Genomic DNA, 25,307 nt, shown 5'->3' with positions numbered 1-25,307 from the left:
CTGGTTCCTCTCTTACCCATCTATGGCAGATTCCTCCTCCTCCTGACATTCTACCATGATAGCCACGGGCCTTTTCCTTTAAGAGTTTGTCACTCTGGAGTTCCCTTTTTAGGTTTACTTATGCCCTTAGCTTTTAAAATTATTTTTTAAAGTATGATTTTGTAGCTTACACACCTTGTTTTGATAACAACAATGGTCTCTTGTCATTGTCCACATTCTAAGTGGAAGAGGAAGCCTGGGAAATAGGAGATGTTGCTTTTTCGTGTGTTTATAATTCTGAGTAGGTGCCAAACATTTTGCATGAAAGAACAATAGAAATTGAGGTAAATAATATTTAGCTCCAGGAAAAGGTGTGTCTCTTCTATGCCACACCTCTTGAGTCAGGGTGATGAGCCATTCTGCTCACTACCTGAACTGTGCAGGTACTGTTGAGATCCATGGTCAAGAAAAGAAACTGGCAATACAAACAGATGTGGAGAGAGCCAAGATCTTGATGTTACCAGACAAAGACTCAAAAATAACTATGCAAAAGGATACAGTGGCAAAGATGTGTGACAACATGAATGAAGACATGGCAAATTTCACTAGAGAGATAGAAACTATACTAATAATAAAGAACAAGAGGAAAAGCTGAACTGAAAGATACCAGAGTGAAATGGACTTACCAGCTGACTGAGCAAAGCAAAAGAAGGGATAAATAAAGTTTAAGTCGAAATGATAGAAATTATCCAAAACGAATCACCAAGAGAATAAAGCATAAAGCAAAAACAAAAAAGGGTGTCTAAGATCTGTGGGACAATATCCAACTGCCTAACATAGGTACAAATGGAGCCCCAGAAGGAGAGGAGAGAAAGTAGAAGATATATTTGAATAGATAATGGCCAAAGACTTTCCCAAAAAATTGATGAAAGGCATCAATCCACATATCCGAGAGGCTCAGTGAATTCCAAGCAGAATAAATACAAAGAAAATCATACTTGGGCACATCTTAGTCAAATCTCTTTTTCAGGCAAGAAGCAGATAAATATGTGTGAGACAGTGGAAAGGGAGAACTTATCAAAAAAAAATTAACTTGAAAAAATGTTATAACAGTCAATGGTGTTATCAAGATAATCAAGTCAGTTACAAAAAGATACCATGGTCTCCAAGCATTGGCCAGCAAGTGTGTTTGAGTTGCTCAGGCTGCTCTTCTCAGTACTGTCAGCAAAGAAACTCCTTCCAAAACCCTATCAGAATCCATAGAACACCCCCAGGCAAAATAAGTTGCCTAGCTAAATGTTTAAATTACTTTTTTAGAGTTGCTGGTTATGTTTTGATTTGTTTTTCTTTTTGCCTAGGAGTAGAGGGGTATAAGGGGCAAACAGGATAAAGAAGTCCGTGAAGGCAAAGAAACAATTTCAGTAATTCTTCATAAAGCTAGAGCTAAATTGGATAACCTGTACTTAACCCAACTGATGATCTTTTCACCTCTAAATTAAAAAGATTTCCTACACCCTTCCTCGAATAAATTGCTAATCTCATCTTGGCCAGTTGCCTGTTACACAAGTCTTTGGTAAGCACTACTCTGATGACTGAGAAAAGTCAACAAATGTAATTCACCAGTTTTTTAAAGCCCTTGAAAAAAAGAATCCACCTAAGGACAAGACAGGTTGGGCTGTAACAATTCACCTATGCCTACTTAACCTTTGCCAGCTGAAACAAAAAAAGAGAGAGAGAGAGAGAGAGAAAGAAAACCGCTACAAAAATCTGTGTTAGGAAAGAGAAACGGGCCAAATTAAATAGTTCTTTCCCCTCAATATTTTCAGTCACAACATTTAAATGGCCTTAAAATAGAAATTCCAGCAACTAAAATATTAAAAGCCAATGATTATGAGTTTTTGTTTTTTGGTTTTTTTTTGTGGTACGCGGGCCTCTCACCGTTGTGGCCTCTCCCGCCACAGAGCACAGGATCCAGACACGCAGGCCCAGCGGCCATGGCTCACGGGCCCAGCCGCTCCACGGCATGTGGGATATTTCCAGACCGGGGCACGAACCCGTGTCCCCTGCATCGGCAGGCGGACTCTCAACCACTGCGCCACCAGGGAAGCCCAATGATTATGGTTTTTACACTTGTTCTTTACGTCTATTTTGAAGCCCAATCCCATCCTTTTCTTAAAAACAAATATTTACTGGATAATGAATTAGGATGTTGGCAAGCAGTATCAGGACAGAAATGCAACTTTGAAAACAAAAATAGAAATTTAAAACATTCTGAAAACTGCTACAAGGGTAACACAGGGGTCTGCTGGGGTGGTGGTAATGCTCTGTGTTTTAAATCTTGGTGTTGTTACCTGGGTATAGTCAGTGTGTGAAAGTTCATTGATATCTGCATTTTTTGGATATGTGTTACTCTTACAGGAAAAAAAAATCATTCAGATCTTTGGGATAATATCAAACTTAAAATATCTGTACTTTTCTGTATATATGTTATACCTCAATAACAAGATTTTTTTTTTTTAAAGATTAGGGAGTGATTCTTCAAAAAGCAGCAGGCTAGGGCTTCCCTGGTGGCGCAGTGGTTGAGAGTCCGCCTGCTGATGCAGGGGACACGGGTTCGTGCCTCGGTCCGGGAAGATCCCACATGCCACGGAGCGGCTGGGCCCGTGAGCCATGGCCGCTGAGCCTGCGCGTACGGAGCCTGTGCTCTGCAACGGGAAAGGACGCAACAGTGAGAGGCCCGCGTACCGCAAAAAAAAAAAAAGAAAAAAAAAAGGCAGCAGGCTATACTCACCTTCAAGCTTAAGCACTAAATCCCGTAAATGCCTGGCCACAAAATGGCCAAATGCTTCAGTAAGAGTTACCGGAACTGAATTCTAAAGGCATGTTTTAGCCCTGTAATTTTGACTGCTTTAATACTGTGTTTACATTATACATTATACACAGAATCATGGAAAATAAATAAGTGGAATCCACTTCCTGTAGAATTACTTGTATGTATCTGAGTAGAGAGATGTTAGGCTGAAAAAATTGGGGTGCCCTTTGCCCACTTTTCAACTGAATTGTTAGGGCTCTAGAATTCTGTTAAAGCCAACAGAGAAATACATCCTTGTAAACTGGGAGGGACACACAAAGGAATGGTAAGGAGAATGAATGCTTTTCAGATAGTTTTGCAGCATTCCGTAGGACCCTAGTGCTGTGGAGTCAGGTGGCAGGAGAGTGGGATATAGGTCAAAGGAGGTCTCTGGCACAGGAGGCAGAACATCACCACGGGTACTGTGGTTGCCTTCCTTTTGAACCCTGAGAAATGCCGCTCAGTACAGGGTGTCGCCCGGGAAAGGGCGGAGCCCCTCCTAGATGGTGGTGCAAAGGGCGTGGTGTGGTGGCTAAGCGCAGGGACTAACTGGGCTTCACAGAGTTCTAGCTCTGGACCTCCTGCAAGTGATTTAACTTCTCTGTGCTGTCTGCCAAAGGCAGTGAACTGTGCACAGCTGTGCCAGGTAGACAGATCATGTTGTAAGTGTAGCCCCCAAAATGCAACCTCAGACTCAGCCTGAACCTGAAGGGAACTAATCGTTTGGAATATGGGAAAACATTACCCTTCGAGTGTGAGGTACAATGTCATAGCTTTGTCCTGTAAGCTGACAAGTGCAGTCCATAGGAGTTTAGATTGAACATCAAAGACATGGAGTTAAACAATGACCAGAGGAGAGGTGAAAATTCATTTACCTGTCCATTCAATGCCTTCCTGATGATCCACACCATGTAGGTGTTTATCTAGTTATGTCTAAGGCCTGCAGCTCAATCTGTTTTATCCTTTGATAAGGTGAGTGTGCCTTGAACTCATTGAGAGACTTTCTGCTTTCCTTCACAAGTGGTCTGTGCGCTCCTCTACTGGTAACGGAAGCAACTAACTGTGGTAAAAATCGAGAAAAGGTAGAGGGTTTTTTCCTACACCTTAGAAACACCCAAAACCTGTAGCAATTTTTAGAATCTTTGACTTTTCTATTGTTTTCACTTTTAAAGGCTTATGTTTTTCATGATGTTGCTTTCCAGCAATCCTAACTTCATGCCCAGTAACAGTGACAGAAGTTTTGGTTTTTCAGGTTTACCCACTGTGTTCTGTTCCTGAATCTGGGTGCTGGTCACACAGGATTGTCCAGTTTGTGGAAATTCATCAAGCTGTACGCTTGTGAATGTATGTTATATTTCAATAAAAAGTTTTATACACATGCGTACACACACAAGTACACGTAATTTTTTTTAAAAATTGGCAGCCTCCACAAAAAGGAAGTAGTTGCAACTGCCAGGCATGGTCCAAGGGCACCACGGATGGAAAGGGTCTGGTCCTCCTTCACCACTTCAGCTATGTCCATCACAGGCAGCCAGGCAGGATAGATAAGAACAGGGATCCCAAGAGCCAGACTGACTGGGTTCGAATCCTGGCTCCCATTTTATTCTAGCCATGTGATCCCGTGCAAGCTTCAGTGGCCTCACCTGCCAAACGGCCATCAACAGTACCACCCTCCTGAGGATGCTGTGAGGAGTAAAGTTGTTAGCCCTGTGTGTACAGAACCTAGAACTAGGTGGACATGCTTCAGGCCTGCATAAGTGTCAGCTGCTCCGTGATTTGTAGGAGCACTGCTTCCATTCCTAGAGACTTCTTGAAGTCTCCCTTATACCATACTTCTTGGCCTGTCTGCCTACTTTCATGTGGGGAGAGTCAAGCGTACAGGAGAGGGTAGGGTTAATCATACTCCTCAGACGGAGAATATTATTCCCACCCATCAGTTTATTTACCTGCATACCTAACTTTTGACACCCCTTCCCTGTCTCCAGCCCACCTTTCTAATGTGCCTGATGGATAGTCAGCTATTTGTACGAGCTCCCGGAAAATGCAAGTTGTATGATGTGCATGTATTTTTAATAGACATTACAAGCGTGGTCGTAAAGAACTGAATTTGTTTAAGCTTTGTTTTTCCACACAGTAATATGTTTTAGGCTCCACCCACATTGCTGCTTGTCCTTTCAAGGTTGCTGCTTCTAACTGCTAGATGTTATGTTATGTACCCTGTTTTTCCAATCACTCTCTCAACTGTCTACACCCACGACATCCCCAATCTTTCTGGGGTAACAACAATGTTGCAAGAAGCATCTGTGTCCTCCAACAGACGCCAGTCCTTTTGGATCGGGATTGCTGGTTTGTAGGGCAGACTGTGTCTAGTTTAACTAAGAACTGTCATTTTACTACCCAAACCAGCCCGATCACTCTACAGAATGTCTGCACCAGACCATTTCATTATAAGAACAATCTTAACGAGGTTATCCCCTCACTGTATGGATGAGGAAACAAGAGACTTTCCCTCGGCCACACAACTAATACACAGAACTTGAGAACAGTCTGCGTGATGGCAAAGCCCGCCTGCATCCCACCAGGGACAGCCATACAGGAGCATCCCTTCCATGTCACCTGTTCTCCCTCCATTCCGGTCTGGCCCATCACATTACCTTGTGCATTCTCCTAATGTTCACGCCCATACTCAAGGTTTAAAAAGCCCTTTCTGGGACTTCCCTGGTGGCCCAGTGGGTGGCACTCTGAGCTCCCAATACAGGCGGCCCAGGTTCAATCCCTGGTCAGAGAACTAGATCCTGCATGCATGCCGCAACCAAGAGTTTGCATGCTGCAACTAAGAAGTCCGCATGCCACAACTAAGACCAGGCGCGACCAAAATGAATAAGTAATAAATAAATTGTTTTTTTTTTTTTAAAGCTTTTTCCTTCTTTCAGGGCCCTGATGAAAACCCACCAGCTCCAGGAAGCCTTTTCTGACTGTGGCTCACAGATGTCTTTTGGTTCAAAATCAACACCCCTCTGATATTGTTTACCAAACAATTGATTACTGTCTCTGCATTATTTCTTTGCCAATTACATTATATTCTTGAAGGTAAGAACTAAATCCTACAATTATATTCCTCCATGCTACCACACAGCTGAGTATATGACATTCAAAAATAAGTATAACTGTACAGACTTTTAACAATGCAGACATTCTACCTCAAGGATCATCTGGTCCTAAACCCTTATCTTACAAGAGGGAAAAAAAAAATCCTCAACAAGTTAGATAATGATTACCTGATAACCATAATAAGAGCAATCATAATTTAAAGGATAGCTACAATTTTTCTGGCACTCATTAAGTGCCTATCTATGCGGTAAAAACTCTTCATACAATCTCTCATTTACTCCTCAAAACAATCTCATGAGGTGGATATTATTTTGTTCTCAGATGAAGAAACTGAGGCTTTCTCAGGGTGATTAAGTAACTGCCCCAAAGTCATAGCTATTAAGTTGCAGATATAAGATTCACACCTACTTTAGCTGGGACCAAAGGCAATTCATAGATGGCTGATGTACAAACAAACAAACAAAAACTATAAGCTGTCTCAAAAATTTCTGTCATCAATGTATCACCCCTAAAAGCCCTTGTAAAAATAAAGTTTACGTAGTACAACATTTTATGTGACTAAAATATTCCCAGAATAATTATGGCAACCAATCTTCCCAGCCCCTTCCCCATCTTTCTACCTCCTTAAATATAGTAACAAGTATTACATTCGCCAAAAGAGAAGAAATTATTCTTTAACACTTGAAATTCCTGGGACTAGGAGGGTGTTAATTACCATCCAGAAACTCAAAGCATAATAAGGCTCAAAAATGTAGATTTTTTTTTTTTTTTTTTTTTTTTTTTTTGCTGTACGCGGGCCTATCACTGTCGTGGCCTCTCCCGTTGCGGAGCACAGGCTCCGGACGCGCAGGCTCATCGGCCACGGCTCACGGGCCCAGCCGCTCCGCGGCATGTGGGATCTTCCCGGACCGGGGCATGAACCCGTGTTCCCTATATCGGCAGGCGAACTCTCAACCACTGCGCCACCAGAGAAGCCGCCAAAATGCACATATTTTAAAGCCTATCCCCTTAGTACTTGAAAAATCAACCTATTTTCTTTTGCTATTATAGAGAGAAACACAATTCCATGATTTCCACGGCTTTTATTCTACATCAACTTTGCAACTATGAACTCTGGTCAATGCAGCCTCTTGCCCCCTCTGAACAGTGGGTTTCTAAGGTCTCAGAGACATTTACTCTTCAGAGAGATAAAAATGAAAAAAGGATCAATCCTAAAAGGTTTATAGTAGTGAGAAAAGAAGACCATCTGCTCTGAGATAGCTCTGGGCTGATTTTCCCAGCAGGGAAGCCCAGGTTTTATAAACCTTATTCTCATTAGAAAAAGGTAGAGAAATCGCTGAGAATTAGTATAAACGATTTTCAAGGCCTAAGGCATATTGAAACAATGTATCTTAGAATTAGATGCAGGGTTTTGGTTAGCTGGGATATCTGTCCATTTGGGGAGTTTGGTTTGTTTTTTCAGAGGATAGAATGTTACAGCACTTTCTGGTTTTGAAATGTATTAGATGCTATGCCCACCGCTACTTACTGTCACATGCTCAAAATTTCAATACAGTCTCTACGAACCTATTTATTCTGGATCAGCAAAGCTTCCAATGAAAAATGACAGTTCATCTAGAATAAATCTTCATTATTCTTTTGTGCTGAAATGCCAGGAGGTTTGAAAACTAATCCTCTGTACACTCTCGTGTTATCTTCTGTCCACCTCCTGTCTCCCCAGATCGTGTCCCCGACGCTCCCATATCAAATTGATTTTTATTTAACAGAAGCCTTTACCAGCTCCACAAATAACTGCTCTGTGGTCTTTGAACTATTATTCCTATTGCCCGTTTTCTTCATTCTTTGTTCATTTAATGTGTTACAGCATTCATACTGGGGGATAGACAGATGAGCATATTCTCCAAACAAAAGACATTTTAGAAATTCCCAGTGGACAAGTTTAGCCAATCAGAGGTACTTACCTTTGATTTCTCCCTAACTCTTTAACTCTTATTCTAATAAAACAGATTTAAAGCTTGCTCTCCTATACTCAAAGCACTTTCAAAGGCTTTCGAAGACTAAGATTAAAAAAATTCAGGCTAAAAAAAAAAAAAAAAAGGCAACTCCTTGAGCAGAAGATGAGCACCTTATTTCTGGTCCATATTTTCCCCCATAGCTTTAAAGTAAGTAATTCTGTTTTAAAAATTAACATCCGTTGAAGACACTGATAGAAGGCCACCCAAAAATAATGCCCTGCAAGTCATGAGAAAGGATGCCGTTTGTAGAGGGATTTTAGGATTGAGAAATGCTATTCAAAAATCTCAGACTAAACGGTTAAGTATCTAGTTATAAATAGCCTTGATGGAAGAGAAACATAATTCCATAATTTGATTAAGGGAACATTTAATAAACTCATTTAATAGAAGAGAAAACCTTGAGCAACGGTGGCTCAGTGATAAGTGGCTGCCCAGGGCCATAGAGCTGGTTTATGACAAAGCCCAATGTACAACCCAGTCAAGGATATTCTTCCCGCCCCTCTGTATTGCTAATGGGAAACTAAGTATCTCTACTTGATCACACCTCTTCCCAGATTACAATGCCGACTCAACAAAATCAGTGTTCTCAAAAGATTTGGCAGCTGGTTTACTGTAAATTGTTACTGACCAGGGCTCTTTTTTTTTTTTTTTACTACAACTCAGATTATTGAGTTGAAGAAAATACAGTGCAGATTCTAAGCACTGATGTACTTATAACAAAAGGTCACTTGCTACACTGATGCATATTTCCATTTGCTATTTGTTGTCCAAGTAACCTATGGACACAAGAAATGTGGTTTCCCCCCATCAGTTGCTAATATTAGGGAAAAAATTTAGTTCTCAAATTCCTAGTCCTGCAGTATTTGGGGGAGGAAAGGATTTGACCTTTAAAGCCTATTTGTTAACACTGGCTGAACCTATTCACACAACACATGAAGGCACCAGACGTTTTCTTTAGAGCAGTTGAATGAGTTCCTCTTAGAGTGTGTCCAGAAAAAGAAGCCATGATTCTCACTCAAGACAAAATGGAACAACAAAAAGACTCAACAGAAGGAACACAGCTAATTTACAGTGTAATATACAACTCTTTGCACGGGTGAGGCACAGTATTTCTGAAAATGCCAAGCAGAATGAAATGAACACAGGAAAAAAGAAAGAGGAGGAACAAAAGCACTCGGTGAGTTGAGTCCTTAAAACACAACTGACCGAGAGGTACATGCTGGGTATAATAGTGGATTAACCACTTTATAAGCGGTTAAGCACATTAACAGTGTGCTTAACCACAGGATGTTTTAGTGCCTCATTAATGAAAACTCTTAGGCGGGGTCTGAGAAGGACCTGGTATACTCTGAGCTGTGCTCTACTTTAGCAAGATTCACATGATGAATCCATTCGCCTTATTCAGAGCTAGTTTATTTTTTTCCCTCACATACTAACAGAACTTTCATAACTTCATCAAAAGGATCCTGAGCCAAAGTGAGTTGTCTGGAGCTTGGGGATGCGGGGCACCCCAGGTACTTAATAAATGTAACAAAAGGCTATGACATTTGGAGTCCACTTTCAAATACTACCACACAGGCAGTGTGATATTATGTATTGGTTAAAATTATATCCTATACCCAGTCAGTAGCCCTGATCAGGACTGACTCCCCCTCCCCCAGGGTGGTCAGCTAGCATTACATCAGAGGTATCTGTATCTCAGTCACACCCGAGATTTTGCTAATTGGCATACTGAAATGGGTTTTCATTGCCGAAATCAAAATCAGTGTTCTCAGGATGTTAGAAACAGGATTTCATTGTTGAAACGAGCGGTATTTAAGGTAAGTGAATCGGCAAAGTCAATTTAGAGATATTCTCTACCCTTGCATGAGCAGCGCATAAGAATCTATGAAGGTCTGTAACTTGGACCCTTAGGACTAGCACCCGAGGCCCAACTATTCAATGGCCTTATGTCCAGCAGCTGGGGCACAGAAGCCCCACTGCATGATGCCCACCATAAAAATGAGAGAATCCTGCCTCCGGAAAGTTGTCAGGTCATCAACCTTAAGTGGAACCTTCCAACAAGATTTGGCTGGAGCACTTAAAGGGCCCGAGAGCAGGGACTTCACTGAGTTTATAGGACAGGCTGCAGGAATGCTTTGTGCCTGTTTGCCAGGAAATGTCTGTTTAATAAAAGTCTGTGTGCAGCAGAACTGGCCTGCGACTTACTTGAGCCCTGTGGGAACAGCAAATCCTTGCTCAAAACCTCAGCCACTTTTCTGTAGACCATAAGAGTTGGGCATGACCAAAATGACTTAAGACTATTCTCAACGAATGTATCACACGTGGAACTGCTGTGCTGGAGCCCACCCACACCAGCTTGGTAAATTTCCGGGAATTTCACAAGCCAGTTGTTAAATATAGTCATTAATTGATTAAAAATATCTAAACTTCCAATGAAATACATTATATTGAAAACAAAGGTAAGAGATACTCCAAATTGGTTTACTTCCTAATTTTCTGCTATATTTTAACTAGGATTTGTGTCAATTGGATCTGTATAGGTTAGAGCTCCACTGGGCATCTCTTCTCAGCTCTGAAGTCGCTTCTGTCAAACTGCTGTTTGAAATTGGCTGCAGTGGGAGTGGGAGTATTTACACCACAGAAACCAGCAGGTGCTACTTATCAGGGTTTTGCTTGTTTTCAGGTCTGGTGCTTCAATGCCAGAACTCCCTTGGTGTGAATGGCCTTCAATTAACAGAGAAGACTTTGCCTCCTCTAAAGCCTTCAAATGCACCAGCATAAATAAAACCCCACAACACCCTTTTCCTCACAAGGACCACACCGCCATGCACCATGCGACAGGACACACTCACTTTTGAAGCAGCTGGGTCCACTAGTCTCTGGCGATGTCGGGCTGAGTTGAAATGGCTCTTCGGAGGCTGCCCTTCCTGACAGGGAATGGAAGATGGGGATGAACGAGGTGGAAGAGGAGAAGGTAGGGCGTGGGATGATGGGAAAATGGTCGGAAAAGGGAGAGGGACAGCATTTAACGGCACTGTACTTGTCTGTTTCAGCTAAAATCCAACAATAAAAAGACATGACACGATTTTCCCCCACAGAACCACATGCCACGTGCAAGTCATTTTATTTAAAATAGCCTTGTATGTGCATGTGTGTGATAAAGTCATGAACACAGCCCAGTATCACATGTCCCATCAAATCTGCACTTTCCTGTTACCTGGTATTGCCCCTAATTATATTTCAAGAATACTAAGGAAAACTGGAGCACGATTTCCCTGAACATGAAGTCAATCTTCCTAGAAGAGCAGAAGGCTGTAAGGGGCATTCTTAGACAGTCTTAAGGGCCGCCCATTTGGATATCACCAAAAAGACACGGAAATCACCGTCTCCCCCCACAAACCATGAAAACTCTCTTGCCTCAGAAGCTCCTCTCTTCTTCATCCTGGCAGAATTCCTGGTGTCTGGCAGCCACCAAAAACTCTGCCCCTGAATGCAGTTAAATTGTATTGGATGGAACAGAGATTGAGCATTAAGTTTATAACCTAACCTGTGTAGAAGGGTGGTCGTTTCCTTAGACAAACCCTTGTATACATATATTGGACAAATGGATCACGTAGAAAGACTTAACACCTCCCATCACTCATTCCACGTCAAACACACACACACACACACACACACACACACACACACACACCCCCAAGCAACTGTATTTTAAAGGAAAAGTTTGGAATAGGGGCCCCCATGAATGGTATAGAGTTTCACTTCTCTATCTTTCAAAGTTGGATAACAGTCAACAAGAATCTAAGAAGCAAGCACAATCCACTGTGAGCGCTGACTTCAGGGATGGGGAGATGAAAGCAACAGAGAGACGGTCTCAGAAAACCCCTGGGCATAAAGCCCCTGGTCCAAGTGAGCATCTACCTAGGGAGTGAAATATCTGTCAGATGAGTATTAGCATCTGCTCACAGAGGAGAGTGAAAAGACCTCTACTTAGGTAAAAATGCAATGTCTATATTATAATACTTGAGAATTCTTTTCTTTTTTTCTTCTAAGAATAACAGCTCTGTTACTTTTAACACATTGATCAATCACACCCACTTGAATTGCCAACAATCACTGCTTCGGTATCCAAAGTGTAACGCTTACCTTTCAAAAAGGAAATGTTATAAGTAGCAGATTGCACGTCAGGATTATGTTTTTCCTACTAACTGCCCTGCCAACACGCATTCTTTCCCTACCCTCTTCTGAAAAAAATGCAAGGCAATAGTTTTAAATCTCGGTTGACCTAGAAAATGTACCAAAGCTTTGACAGCAGAAATTGTTCTCATTAATTCACTGAATATTTGGCAAAACAAAATAAATAAAATTGAGTATGATTTCCCATTCAATAGAATCAACAGATTTTACATGAGAAATAGTTTTTTTAAATCACATTATTTATTTAGCTTGATTTGAAGCCTCCTTTAAATTTAATGGTTTATCAGAAAGTGGTTTAATGCTTTTTCTCCTAATAAAAAGTTATCAGATGTAAATAAATACTTATCCTCATTAATATATCTGGAGAACTATCTGCCCTTATCAACTTCCCTATGGAATGATTACAACCAATTTAAGAGTTCCAGTGCACAGTGCCAGGCTCCCACTCATAAGGAAAAAAATTAATCTTGGCGTTAAATACACAATTACGGTCAATGTGCAAATTAACTAAATCCTGAGCCTGTGGTTTATTGCTTTTCTTCTGACTTCAAGGTGAAAAATGTTATATATTTTTTAATTAGCTAATTGCACCATGAACTCAGCAGGGGGCAGATGTTGATATTAAACTGTGACTTTCAATCCTAAACTCCCCTTTTGTGAAAGGCTGGTTTAAAGAGAGCAAGCACATCCTTCAAGGGGAATGGAGGGGGCAGGTGGGTTTTTAAAACCAGGTCTCCACTTTGTCTCATTTATTATGAACTACAATGACTCTGTAACAATAGTCTGCTTGTGATGAACAAATAGGCCTATGAGATAATCAATATATTTACACAGATTCCAGTAATACATCTTAATAGAAACCAAAGAACAGCCTGGAGGATTAATGTCATTTTAATGAATTGCTTATGGAATAGAAATAAAGGGATTCTGAACAGCTCAGAGCAAGTTTTTCTCCATATGACTCATGTCTTAAACTCATCTTAATTTTCAAAAATAGTCACACTGTATTCCGTTGTTGACAAAAAACGTTGGTGGTGGTCGGTGGCTTGTGTGTTCTAGAGTTACTGAGGCTTTGTAGAAAGGTGAGCATAGCTATGTCCTAGATAGGAACCTTTGAGAAGAATTTAATTCATTAGAAACTGGACATGTCACCTTCTTCACTTTAGGGAGACCTTCATTTAAAAGCTTTCCTTTCTTATTACAGGCCAGAGTCCCTCATACAGCCAGGGAAGGTATCTGACCATAGACAGCTCTATGAGTTCCACTGTGAAATATTTTACATTCTTTAAAAAGCAAACAGGGCCCTCAAAAATGGTATGGTAGGAAAGCAACATCCTTATATAACAAATTTGTATGTAGAGCTTTCCATGTTCAAGAAAAACATTAAATTATATCTCTCAGGCCAACATTAAAGACAAAATTTGTGCCTTCATTTTCTTCCAAAATTCTTAGTCCCAAGAATCCATTTCTCCTCCTGAATGACAGCCTTCAGCCTCTGGTATCTGTCATTCCAGTCTGAGACATCAGTCTCCTGGTACCATTTACCTCCTGGCTAATGCCATCAACATCAGCAAAATAACAGAACCGACCTGGGTGGGCCCCACGGGGCTCTCAACTGAATGGCTTATTTACATATGTAAATAGGGGCTCTTTACTACCAGGGGAGGGTGCAGAAGGAGGAGGGTTGGATTCCTCACCATTAGTTTTGTGGAAACAGAAGCACATTATATTGCTTAGGTTAACTTATCAAAATCATTTGCTGTGATCATCACCACTAATAAAAGCACTCAGTTATGTAAATAAACTATTGAAAGATGACAAAAGAAGTGTTGACATGTACATAACCTGGAAACTTAATGAGGCATATTTCATCTCCATGCTAAATGCTTTCATCAAGACTTCTCCTGTTAAGTAAGTCATTTTGGAAATTATAAACTTCCCTTAACACTGCAGATCATACTTTTTAAAGAAATTATTGTTCCTTAAACATTACAGATCTGATAGCGTAGTACTTTAGCCTAATTTGCATCACATAAACATATTTACAAGAATGTTCTGTGGAAAACAATATATCAGGTGTGAAATAATGGGTGCCCAATGAATTTAGTGGCTGACATCAGATTATTTAAATGCCTAACTCTTTAAATCAGGTATAAGTTACTCTATGTCAAAATTAGAGCCACAAGGAAAATTTAAAACTAACTGTATCTATAATTCTGGCATTAGTTCCCTTATTTTTTAAAGAAATATATCATTAGACATTTCCAGCTAGATACTTTAATATAAGAAAAAAAATAAAAAAATCACATAATTGTTTCGAGGGCTCCTAGAGGATTTCTTAAAAATCCATTCAAAGGAGTTTTAATTCTGAAAAGAATCACATGCATTCTTGGATAAGAATAAGCATTTTTACCCAACTCTGAGACATCCTTTTGTCTGAATAAATATATTTCACCCCCAGTCGAAGCTCTTACTTAACACTATACTTAAGTACGTACAACAAAGCTACCGCAAACAGGCCCTGGTAAAGGCACCCCTGCACATCAATAAAGCAATTTAGGATCATGCAAAGGCAAAATACTCCATGAAAATAAATCAATTGGAAGAATTCACAAGCTGGGGAGATCTAGCAATTACCAGGTGTATCGAAATAGGGATCAGACACCCAAATGAACATGGAAGAAATGTGCTAGAATACATTTTCGACGATGATATTATAGGCTTCTAAAACTATGGAACAAATCCAACAGTAATTTATGAAAACCTTCATAATTCATAACCTTGTAAAGATGAAAGTACATCATGTTTTTCTTGTCTCTTTTCAAACCCAGGTTTTTCGACTTGGCTCAAGAGGAGAGTCACCAAAATAGGATAGGGGAAGGGATACTCCCACCTGTGAAAGCAAACCAGTGACTTTCTAACTTCCCACTGTGATGCTCATTGAGAAATACATTTTGCGTCATGAAACAATGCCTCCCAATACTACCAGCAATGCCCTCTATTTTCTGATCTAGTTTAGTTCCTTTTTAAACAAACATTGGTCTCTAGTACTAAATTGATTATTTGACCTGCAGTTAAAAAACAGACCAAGGGGGCTTCCCTGGTGGTGCAGTGGTTGAGAGTCCACCTGCCGATGCAGGGGACACGGGTTCGTGCCCCGGTCTGGGAAGATCCCACATGCCGCGGAGCGGCGGGGCCCGTGAGCCATGGCCGCTGAGCCTGCGCGTCCGGAGCCTGTGCTCCGCAACGGGAGAGGCCACAACAGTGAGAGGCCCTCGTACCACAGAAAAAACAAAAAACAGACCAAGGAAGTGTTCTTCAAGGGTCATGAGGGGACTTCCCTGGAGGTCCAGTAGTTAAGACTCTGTGCTTCCACTGTAGGGGGTGTGGGTGATCCTGAAAGCCGAGGGGCATGGCCCCCCAAACAAAAGAAACTTTCATGAGATAGGACTCCCCTAGTAACTCCTTACAAATGCTTTAGGCTGTGTCCTAAACTTCGGTCGTTTATTTTTTCCCCATATCCATGTACTAAGTGTACTATTACATCCACTGCATATACTATTCATTTCTTAACTGCTTTCTTTAAAAAGATGACTCTGGTTTTTAAAAACTTCTATACTTCCATCTTTAATGATGGTTTAAGTAATAACATCTTGAAACCATGACTTGGTTGTGCTAGTTACATTTTTTTCTACTATATATTAAGAAAAATGCATTAAACATTATATCAAAACATCTGTGTACTAACTAGAATCATCTGTGTGCAACCTGTAGTGTCCACGGCACCTCAGGTGGCAGCTGATAGGCATGAACAGCCCAGGCTCTGCAGTGTTTGTGGTGGGAAGAGGGGTGGTCACCATTTATGACTCTGCCGTAACATCTCCCCCCTCAACACCAACTGCCTCCTCTGAGATGACAAACAGGGACTGTAAACTCACATGTCCCTGACCCAATTCTGGACGTCTGTCCCCCAGGTCTGCCCTCCTCGGTGTTTCTCATTTCCAGCAAAGGGCACCACCACTCACCCAGTGACCTAGGAGTCACTGACCGTCTTGTCCTTAAATTCAGTCCCCATGGGCCAAATATCAACCCCACGACCCCTATCCAACCCATCAGCAAGTCTTCCCGGTGTTAACTTCAGAATGTATTTCAAAATTCAACCTTTCTTACTTTTACCATTAGTCTCATCCAAGCCATTTACCTGTGTTTGGTTCCTAGGGCTGCTGGGACAAAACACCACAAATGGGGTGGCTGAGAAAACAGAAGTGTACTGTCTCCCAGTTCTGGAGGCTAGAAATATAAAGTCAAAGTGTCAGCAAGGCTGATTTCTCCTGAGGGCTGTGAGGGAAGGCTCTGCTCCAGGCCTCTCTCCTTGGCCTCTAGACGGCCACCCTCTTCCCACGTCTCTTAACATCAGCTTTCTTCTCTGTGTGTCTGTCTCTGCGTCCAAATGTCTCCTTAATTATAAGGACATCAGTTACATTGGATTAGGGACCACCTGAAAAACTTCCTTGTAACTTGATCACCTACTATAAAGACCCAATGTCCAAATAAGGACACATTCTCAAGTAGAGGGGTTAGGACTTCAACATATTTGAGGGGAGACAAGATTCAACCGATAACACCATCCCAGCCATCCAGACACCAGCAATAGGCTCGCATCCCCGTTCGCTACTTTTGTCCTCCGTAGAGGCTGTCTTTCCAACAGCAGACAAAGCCACCCTAATAAAATATATATGATATCACTTTTCTCCTAACTCTCCATACCTTTTCCTTCCACTCACACCAAGTCCTTCCAGGTCATGTAAAGCAGGGGCCCCCAGCCCCCAGCCTGCGGACCGATACTGGCCCGAGGCCTGTTAGGAACTGGGCCACACAGCAGGGGGTGAGCGAGCAAAGCTCGCTCTAAAAGCTCTATGAAGCCAGGAGCTTTGTCTCAATGGTTCTGGCACTTGGTGGATGCTGGATAAATAATTTTAAATAATTATGAAACCAATAAATGAAGCATATGTATTTATATGTTGCACCAGCTCATCCACACGGTTCCTGCAGGAAAACAGAGGGCACCCTCAGACCAGGTAGTTTGAGAAAATTCTGATAAGGGAATCACTTAGGAGTAGGGCTCCTTCACCTTCTTTAGTCCAGAAGAGGCAAAAGGGAGGGAGCTGCTTCTAGAACCTGAAACAGAGAGCTGCGTACAGAGGGTCACCTTCAGAAGAGCATTCAGCCAGCCTGGACTGATGCTGGGGAAGGGAGACAGAGAAAAATGACTTCCATCACTTTCTTTATTTCTCCCTCCTTTCCTCCAATCGCCTGCTCCCCCACTGGTCCAAACGCGACCGGACACCCAGAGGACAGAAGGGGGATGCAGGTCCCCAGAAGAGGGGAGTAGAGGGAGAGAGAAAGAGAGAAAGGAGGAGGGAGGGTGGAGAGGAAGGAAGAGAAAGGATGAGGAGTGGGGAAAGGGAGAGGGGGAGACAGTGGGGAGAAGGGAGGGGACAGAGTTGGGGGAGGGGGAGAGTGGGGAGAAGAGGAGAGTAGGGGGAGGGGGAAAGTGGAGGAGAGAGAAAGGTGCAAAGTGATTTGGACATCTAAGAAAAGATAAGAGGTACCCACTCCATCACTGAGCACAAGTTAACAGCAGCAACCACAGTGGCTGCTTCCCTTCTAGCTCCTCTTCCAAGTCTCAGTTTCTTCCACAGCATGTGCTGTGCCACCTTCAAAATGGCCCTTGCTGTACTGAATCTGAGGCGTGCATTAGCACTGAGCCCTGTGGACACACCTCTGGGAAGCCACACGGTACTTTTCTTATCTGGCTCTCGCTTCCCAGAAATGCTGAAAGGGTGAGCTAGATATTATCTGTGAAGCACCACATATTTAATGACGGGGATTTTTCTTTCGTCAGGGTTTCACATTAATGTAATTTTGGTAGGTCTGCAGTCTCAAGTCAAAAGAAAACCCTGGGATTGGATTCCTGATGAAATTCTTGCTTTGAATTCAAATTTACTTCCCAACCCTGGCACATTTCAATTTGCCTTTTAAAGTTATTCAACATTAGGAAAGTAAAAAAGCTAGCCTGCATCTAATCCGCTAAGATTCCACGGAGAAGGGAGCTCTAGCAGTCTCTGAGGGGCGTCGGGAAAAGGTCACCTGGGGGTCAGTCTCCTCCCCACCAGTCACTCAGCCTCTCTGGACCTCAGCATCCACATCGGTAATGAGGCACGATGCGTTTGAGGGTTTGAAATTCCAAGACCCTCTTGGAAAGTTAGCTGCATGTTGTAAAGATCAAAAATATCCAGGATACCCTGTTTTTTTTCAACATCTTTATTGGAGTTTAATTGTGTTACAATGGTGTGTTAGTTTCTGCTGTATAACAAAGTGAATCAGCTCCACATATACATATATCCCCATATCTCCTCCCTCTTGCGTCTCCCTCCATCCCACCCTCCCTATCTCACCCCTCTAAGTGGTTGTCCTCCAGTCCATTCTCTACATCTGTGTCTTTATTCCTGTCCTGCCCCTAGGTTCTTCAGAATCATTTTTTTTTTTTTAGATTGCATATATATGTGTTAGCATATGGTATTTGTTTTTCTCTTTCTGACTTACTTCACTCTGTATGACAGTCTCTAGGTCCATCCACATCACTACAAATAACTCAGTTTCGTTTCTTTTTATGGCTGAGGAATATTCCTTTGTGTATATGTGCCACATCTTCTTTACAGGATACCCTGTTTTAAAAACATTCAATTACTGGAATCATGTCATAGTTCAAATTTCTTGCAGGCCTCGTAACGTGTGCGTTTTGGGAATCACAGTATTGACTTGCTATTTAGAAAATGTTTACGTTTACTGCTGTTCATAGAGAAATGTTTGGGTCTTCGACTGTATTATACCCGTCAGTCAATGATCCTTTGTTAGAGCATTTCAGAACATTACATATTGATTCAAATTAATGAATTTTGTGTCGATGACCAGTTAACATTTTTTACCATAGACAATAAGTTTATGGATGTAATTACTGACTTGAGCTCCAAAAACACAGCACAGTTATACTGCAGCACATATGTCAACCCACTTAAGTCACTTCAATTTAGAAAAAAATTTAATGATATCACATGCCACACTTTTTTAATGAGAAAAATTACAAGATACCTAAATTAAGAGGACCAGTTTTCCACAGGGAAATCTGGGAGAAAAATTTAAAGGTAAACCAATTTTCTGAAGGCAAAATAAAATTTTCAACATAGCTCTGAGTTGTACCCAAAGCAAATTATTGCTGGCAAGTAATATGGCTCTGATAATTAGACTTGATTGGGGTTTAAATTAAGCAGAGGGATGAACTAGACTCCTCAAAGTCATTCTGATTTGTTTCATCTGTTCTAGCAGCCATGGGGAGAATGGTCAGGGACCCAGGTAGGGGAAAGCAGCCTGGCTTTGCAGATGAGGGTAGTATACTGTTTAACTGATCTCTCTCCCTCATCTTGTAGCTGCTGATCAGAGATTCCTACGTCAAAGAGATGAAGTGCCTACACACGTAGCCAATCATAATTACAACACTGAACACCTGATACAACACTGCTAAACCATAACACAATGACAGCCATGTGTTTTTTATTTTTAACCACAAAGCAGATCACTATAAATTCTTGGGGGGGGGTATATGGGTGAAAGTTCATCTTGTCACTCCTTCTCTTTAATAAGGCCCTGGATGCTTAGAAGACATAAACTTTTTAAACAGGTACAAGAAAAAAGAAAGATCCTCATGTTCAGGTCACATTGCTATAATTCCATTTGCCACTCTTGAAACAAAGCCCACTTTTATCTGGAGAATGTAAAACATCGAATTTTGACTTCTCCACTAGTGTTTCCACTCGCTAGGCTTTGCCCTGCGGGGTGCATAGCATGTGTGGAAGGCACTTGATCATAGTGGAAAAGGTCCCAAAGACCCGCAGATGTATACATCTGTAAAATGGGCAAAACAGCTGCCTCCACTGGAGTCCTTAGACTATGCAACAATTTTCCAAGGGGTATCTTTATCTTACCATCTATTTTTTTATCAAATTCAAAGATAATTAGAAAGCAGTGATACTAAAGAGTGAGTTAAAGGCGGCCACTGGTTTTGGGGAAGCCGGGTGAAAGCTTGTCACTGAGTGCAATATCACATGAAATGAATGATTTAAGTACAAGTGGAAAAATATCTAATGGGAACAGCATGGTCCTTGAGCATCTCACACTCTTCAAAGTGAATGACAGCAGTGGTGGCTGTGCTACGTAAGGGCTCTTCTGGAAACCAGGACATGAGTGAGACTGTAAGTCACATGTTTATGGCTCTCTTAGAATTGTACTTTTAATACAGCAGTAAGGTTTTGGGTTTAGCAGGTATTTGCTCATCCTTTACCAAATATCTCAGCATACTTGAGGTCACTGAATTTAAAAAGCCAAACTGAAAAATCAGTGCCACCCTCAATACGTAGTTCAATATATCTTATTATTGATGGATTATGACCAGTGAGAGATCCTTTGGGGTAGTGATGAAAAGCACAGACAGTGTGGCCGCTCTTCCTGGATTTGAATTCCAGCTTCACTTCTTACCACCTCTGTGATATCAGCTACATTTCAAATCTCTTTATACCTTTATTTTCTCATTTGTAAAATGGGGACAGTTAAAAATGCCAATTTCATAAAGTTGTAAGGAGGATTTAGGTAGTTAATACATGTAACATACAAAAGAGTTGGGTCACAGGAAGTGCTATGTATAACTGTTAACTATTTAAAAACGTATATTCACAAAAATATTTATTCTCCTCTAAGGACCTTGCAATTTGATTTAGACAGTAAAATATGCTACCCTAGTTTTTTTTGTTGTTGCACGAGAAGAAAGGTTCACACTTAGAGGAGTGTTGCTCTTTACTGGAAATCACGGAATACCCCTGATTCCTCTAGGAGTGCTTTAGGGTTAAGTATTTTTTCAAGATTAAGTATTGTATTAAGGAGTTAAAGACAAAAGCCTTACAATGTTTCTTTAAATATCTGTTTCAGCTGCATAAGATTAGCACGTTTTTCTTGGCAAGGAACACCTTTTCCTTTTTCTGCTGGAGTATTTTTTTTGTCAGCAGCCTTTCTTGTTTTTCTTCCCAAACGCTTCCTCTGCTTCTGTCTTTCTGTCGTCTGCCCTCATTCTATTCCCCATGCTTCAGCACTTCCCTCCCACCACTTCCCATCCTCTCACTTTAAAAAAACAACTTTGTTCATTGATTGTTTAGCATGTTTCCTTCCTATTTTGCATTCCCCCAGGGGGCCGGGACAATCAGAGTGGAAGTGCACCGACAGCATGGGAAAGTCACTGTGTCACCATGGGCGGACGGCGCTTTTATAATGCAGTCAGGATACACGACAGAAGGGGTAACAAAACGCAGGGCCGGGTCTGCTCTGAGGCCGGCTATGAGGCCATCTGCTTCTAGCCTGTAGTCACTGCTCAGTTACTTTCACAGAGGTTAGCCCAGGATTTGCCTTGTAATGGGGTAACTGGAAGTACCTATTGTGTGCTTCTGCTACGTGTGGTTTCTTTCTGTGCGACAGGGGATCTGAGTCATCAGTGATCCCACAAAGCCTGGAACTCCCAGGTCTAGGCTCCATTGCTGTGTTCATTCACAAATGTAGAAAATGCTCAAAATTCTCACACAATCAATTATATAGAGTTTATAACTAGAAGTGAAGTGGGTCAATGTTAGAGGTGCAAGAAATAAGCAGTTCCTGAGAGCCACTTGAATACCATTAATAACTAACCTTTATTAAGTGTTTCCCCATTCCAGTCATATGCTGGATTTGGGGAAGGATTTCTGCACCTGCATGTTCACTGCAGCATTATTTACAACAGCTAAGACATGGAAACTACCTCAGTGTCCACTGATGGATAGATGGATAAAGAAGATATGGTATATACCTGCAATGGAATACTATTCAGCCATAAAAAAAGAAAGAAACCTTACCATCTGCAATAGCATGGATGGACTTGGAAGGCATTATGCTCACCGAAATAAGTCAGACAGAGAAAGACGAATACTGTATAACCTCACTTATATGTGGAATCTAAAAATTGAACTCAAAGAAACAGAACAGGGCTTCCCTGGTGGCGCAGTGGTTGAGAGTCCGCCTGCCGATGCAGGGGACACGGGTTCGTGCCCCGGTCCAGGGAGATCCCACATGCCGCGGAGCGGCTGGGCCCGTGGGCCATGGCCGCTGAGCCTGCACGTCCGGAGCCTGTTCTCCGCAACGGGAGAGGCCACAGCAGTGAGAGGCCTGCGTACGGCAAAAACAAACAAACAAACAAAAAAACAAACAAACAAAAAAACAGAACAGATTGGTGGTTGCCAGGGGCAGAGCGTGAGTGGTGGGCAAAATGGGTGCAGGTGGTCAGATGTACAAACTTCCAGTTGTAAGTCAGTCCTGGGGATGCGATGCACAGCATGGTGACTACAGTTAATAACACTATATTGTATATTTGAAAGTGGCTAAGAGATTACACCTTAAAAGTTCTCACCACAGGAAAAAAATCTGTAACTATGTGAGGTGATGAATGTTAACTGAACTTTCCGTGGTAATCATTTCACAACGTATACATATATCAAACCAGTATGTTGTACAACTTAAACTAATGCAACGTATATGCTAACTAAAAAGAATAAATGTACAGAAAACACAGTTAAAAAAAAAAGGATGAACAAATCTATATAGTGAAAATTGTAAAATACTTCAATGGGCACAGATGCATACCAGAATTATAGGAGACATCTACTGTACATAGATGGGGAGACTCAAATACTTCCCAAATTAATCTGAAGAGCCATTAGAATTCTAATCGAAATTCTAAGTATATTTGTTTTGGTGCACTTAGACAAATGATTTCTAAAATTCGTTGAGAAGTCTAAATAGCCAAAAATATACAAATCAACTCTGAATAAAAGAACAAGAAGAGAGGACTTGCCCTACAGAAGTCAAGATTTATTATAAAACTGCAGTAATTAAATCATGTGGTATTCACAAGAGAATAAAGAGACTGGGGCAATTAGAGAACCCCAAAACAGATCCTTACACAGATGGGAAGGTAGCAAAAAATAGAGATAGAATAACAAACAGGAAGAAAAGATACACTAATTCAGTATGGTGAAAAATCACTTTCCACCTGGAAAAATAAACTTAATCCACACCACACACCACACTAAGAAAAAGAATAAGAAGAAGAATGAGAAACTAAATGTCAAAACACAACTTTAAAAATTTTAGAAGAAAAAACGAAATCTAAGATATTTTTATGACCTATGAATAGGAACATATTTTCTAAACAGGTATGAAAAGCAAAACTCTTGTAAAAAGACTGATAAACTGGACTGTATCAAAACTTAAGCCTTCTGAATGATGTCATAAATTTTAAAGGAAGGGACAGACTGAAATAAGATATTCCTAATACATAAAATATATAAATTAATAAAAGAAGGAAATAAAATAAAAACGATGGGCAAAAGATGTGACCCAACAAATTAGGGAAGATGAAACCAAATGGCCACTAGCCATAAAAAGATACACAACCTCTTTAGTATAATGCAAAGTAAAAGAGCAAAATAATCACTTTACACCCATCAGAATAGCAAAAATTTAAAAAGTCGTAAAATACCAGGTCCTGGAGAGTATGAGGGAAAGCAGCAGTCTGCTGTAGAAATGTTCAAGTGTAGAAATTCAAGTGTAGAAGTTTAGAAGTTCAAAAACTTTAGCAAAATGTTAGCAATGTCTAATACACTAAAAATGTATTTCAATGTATTACATTGAAAATGTATTGCTGTATACAATATAACCCAGGAATTCTGCTTCTTGGCACTTACCCTAAAATCCTTACACACAGGCAGCAAGAAATCCATACATGAATTTCCACTGAAGCATTCTTATAATAGAAAAACAAAAAAAAAAACAAAAAAAAATTCAAAACAGCTAACATAGCTAACATATCTATTATTAAGGGAAAAGATAAAAGAAATTGTGGCATATCCATAAGATGAAATACTAGCCAGGATTTGAAATGAATGAATTAAATCTCTTTGAATAAACATAAATATATTAAAAAAACAATTCTGAGTGGGGGAAAGCTGTAAAATATGAATGAGAGAATAAAAACACAGACTGGAAATATTCATACTAAAATTATGATGGGGGTTGCTTCTGGGAGGGAGTGTGGGATAAGGAAACAAAGGCCTGGAGAGAAGTTTTCAGTTATACTTCTTTTATGTTTTAAGTTTTTTTGGGTTCTTTTTGCTTATTAAAATGTTCAATTGCTTTCATTAAAAACAGTATTGGAAGGAAAATGACAAAATGTAAACATTTCTTAATTCTAGATATCAGCTACAGAGGTGTTTGTTACATCAATCTCTATATTTTTGGTATTTTATGAAATTTTCAAATTTTTTAAAAGATCACATTTAACAGCTGGCCATGTAACCATGTAACCACAACTCTTGTCTAGGTCAGTACTTCAAACAAGGACATTCCAATTTCATAAAAATCACAATCAAAAGATCTTCCTCCAATAATATGGGCATAAGGGCTCTCCTTGTGCAAACACACAGTACTAGATTCAAAATTAGATAAAAAGTAAATCAGATTTAACACCAGGAAGGCAATCAGTCAATATGTGTCTTCCTGATAAAGACAACACACAGGAACTTGTAATCTCTTTCTCCGGACAGCACTGACATTGACTGGCACATGTGAGGGCAATTAATAACTCTTCAAAACTGAAGTCACCATCTCACTTTTCCTTTTGTTCAAGTGGAAATAGTAAAGTAAAATAGCATAAATCTTCCAGAAACTACTGTACAAAAGGATTTATCCATTTTCATCCCAGGGAGGGACCAAATAGGTCTTTGATCTCCCTCATTTTCCCACTTTGACCATCAAGGTCTAAGGTTCCACATGTGATCAGGCCGCAGTCCCCCTCTGCCAGTGTAGCAGACACCACACGTGGCCTGCATCTCCTTCCTGAGGGCCCACGTCCAACATCAGCCTCAGCTGCAGTGGGGACGCAGAGCAAGCTCAGACCAACCTGTTACTAATGGTGTCGCATCTTAAACACACCCATTAGGCATTTTTCTACTTCTGCCCCA

At 40.9% G+C, this 25,307-nt stretch overlaps 1 protein-coding gene across 3 annotated transcripts in view; it reads right to left on the bottom strand.

Moving 5' to 3' along the window:
* The window catches only part of MAST4 (microtubule associated serine/threonine kinase family member 4), a 599,104-nt gene that overhangs the window by 299,188 nt on the left and 274,609 nt on the right, over positions 1-25,307 (bottom strand). Inside the window, exon 4 of one of the 3 annotated variants that reach the window (XM_055086603.1) lies at positions 10,812-10,886. The exons of the other annotated variants lie outside the window; for them this stretch is intronic. Coding sequence (XP_054942578.1) covers positions 10,812-10,886 — 75 coding nt within the window. The remainder of the gene's footprint in view (positions 1-10,811; positions 10,887-25,307) is intronic. 3 annotated transcript variants of the gene reach the window in all.

This window comes from Physeter macrocephalus, chromosome 8 (assembly GCF_002837175.3).
Source record: "Physeter macrocephalus isolate SW-GA chromosome 8, ASM283717v5, whole genome shotgun sequence".
Taxonomy (NCBI): domain Eukaryota; kingdom Metazoa; phylum Chordata; class Mammalia; order Artiodactyla; family Physeteridae; genus Physeter; species Physeter macrocephalus.
Note: the sequence above shows the minus strand (reverse complement) of the source record. Positions and strands in the feature narration are given on the sequence as shown.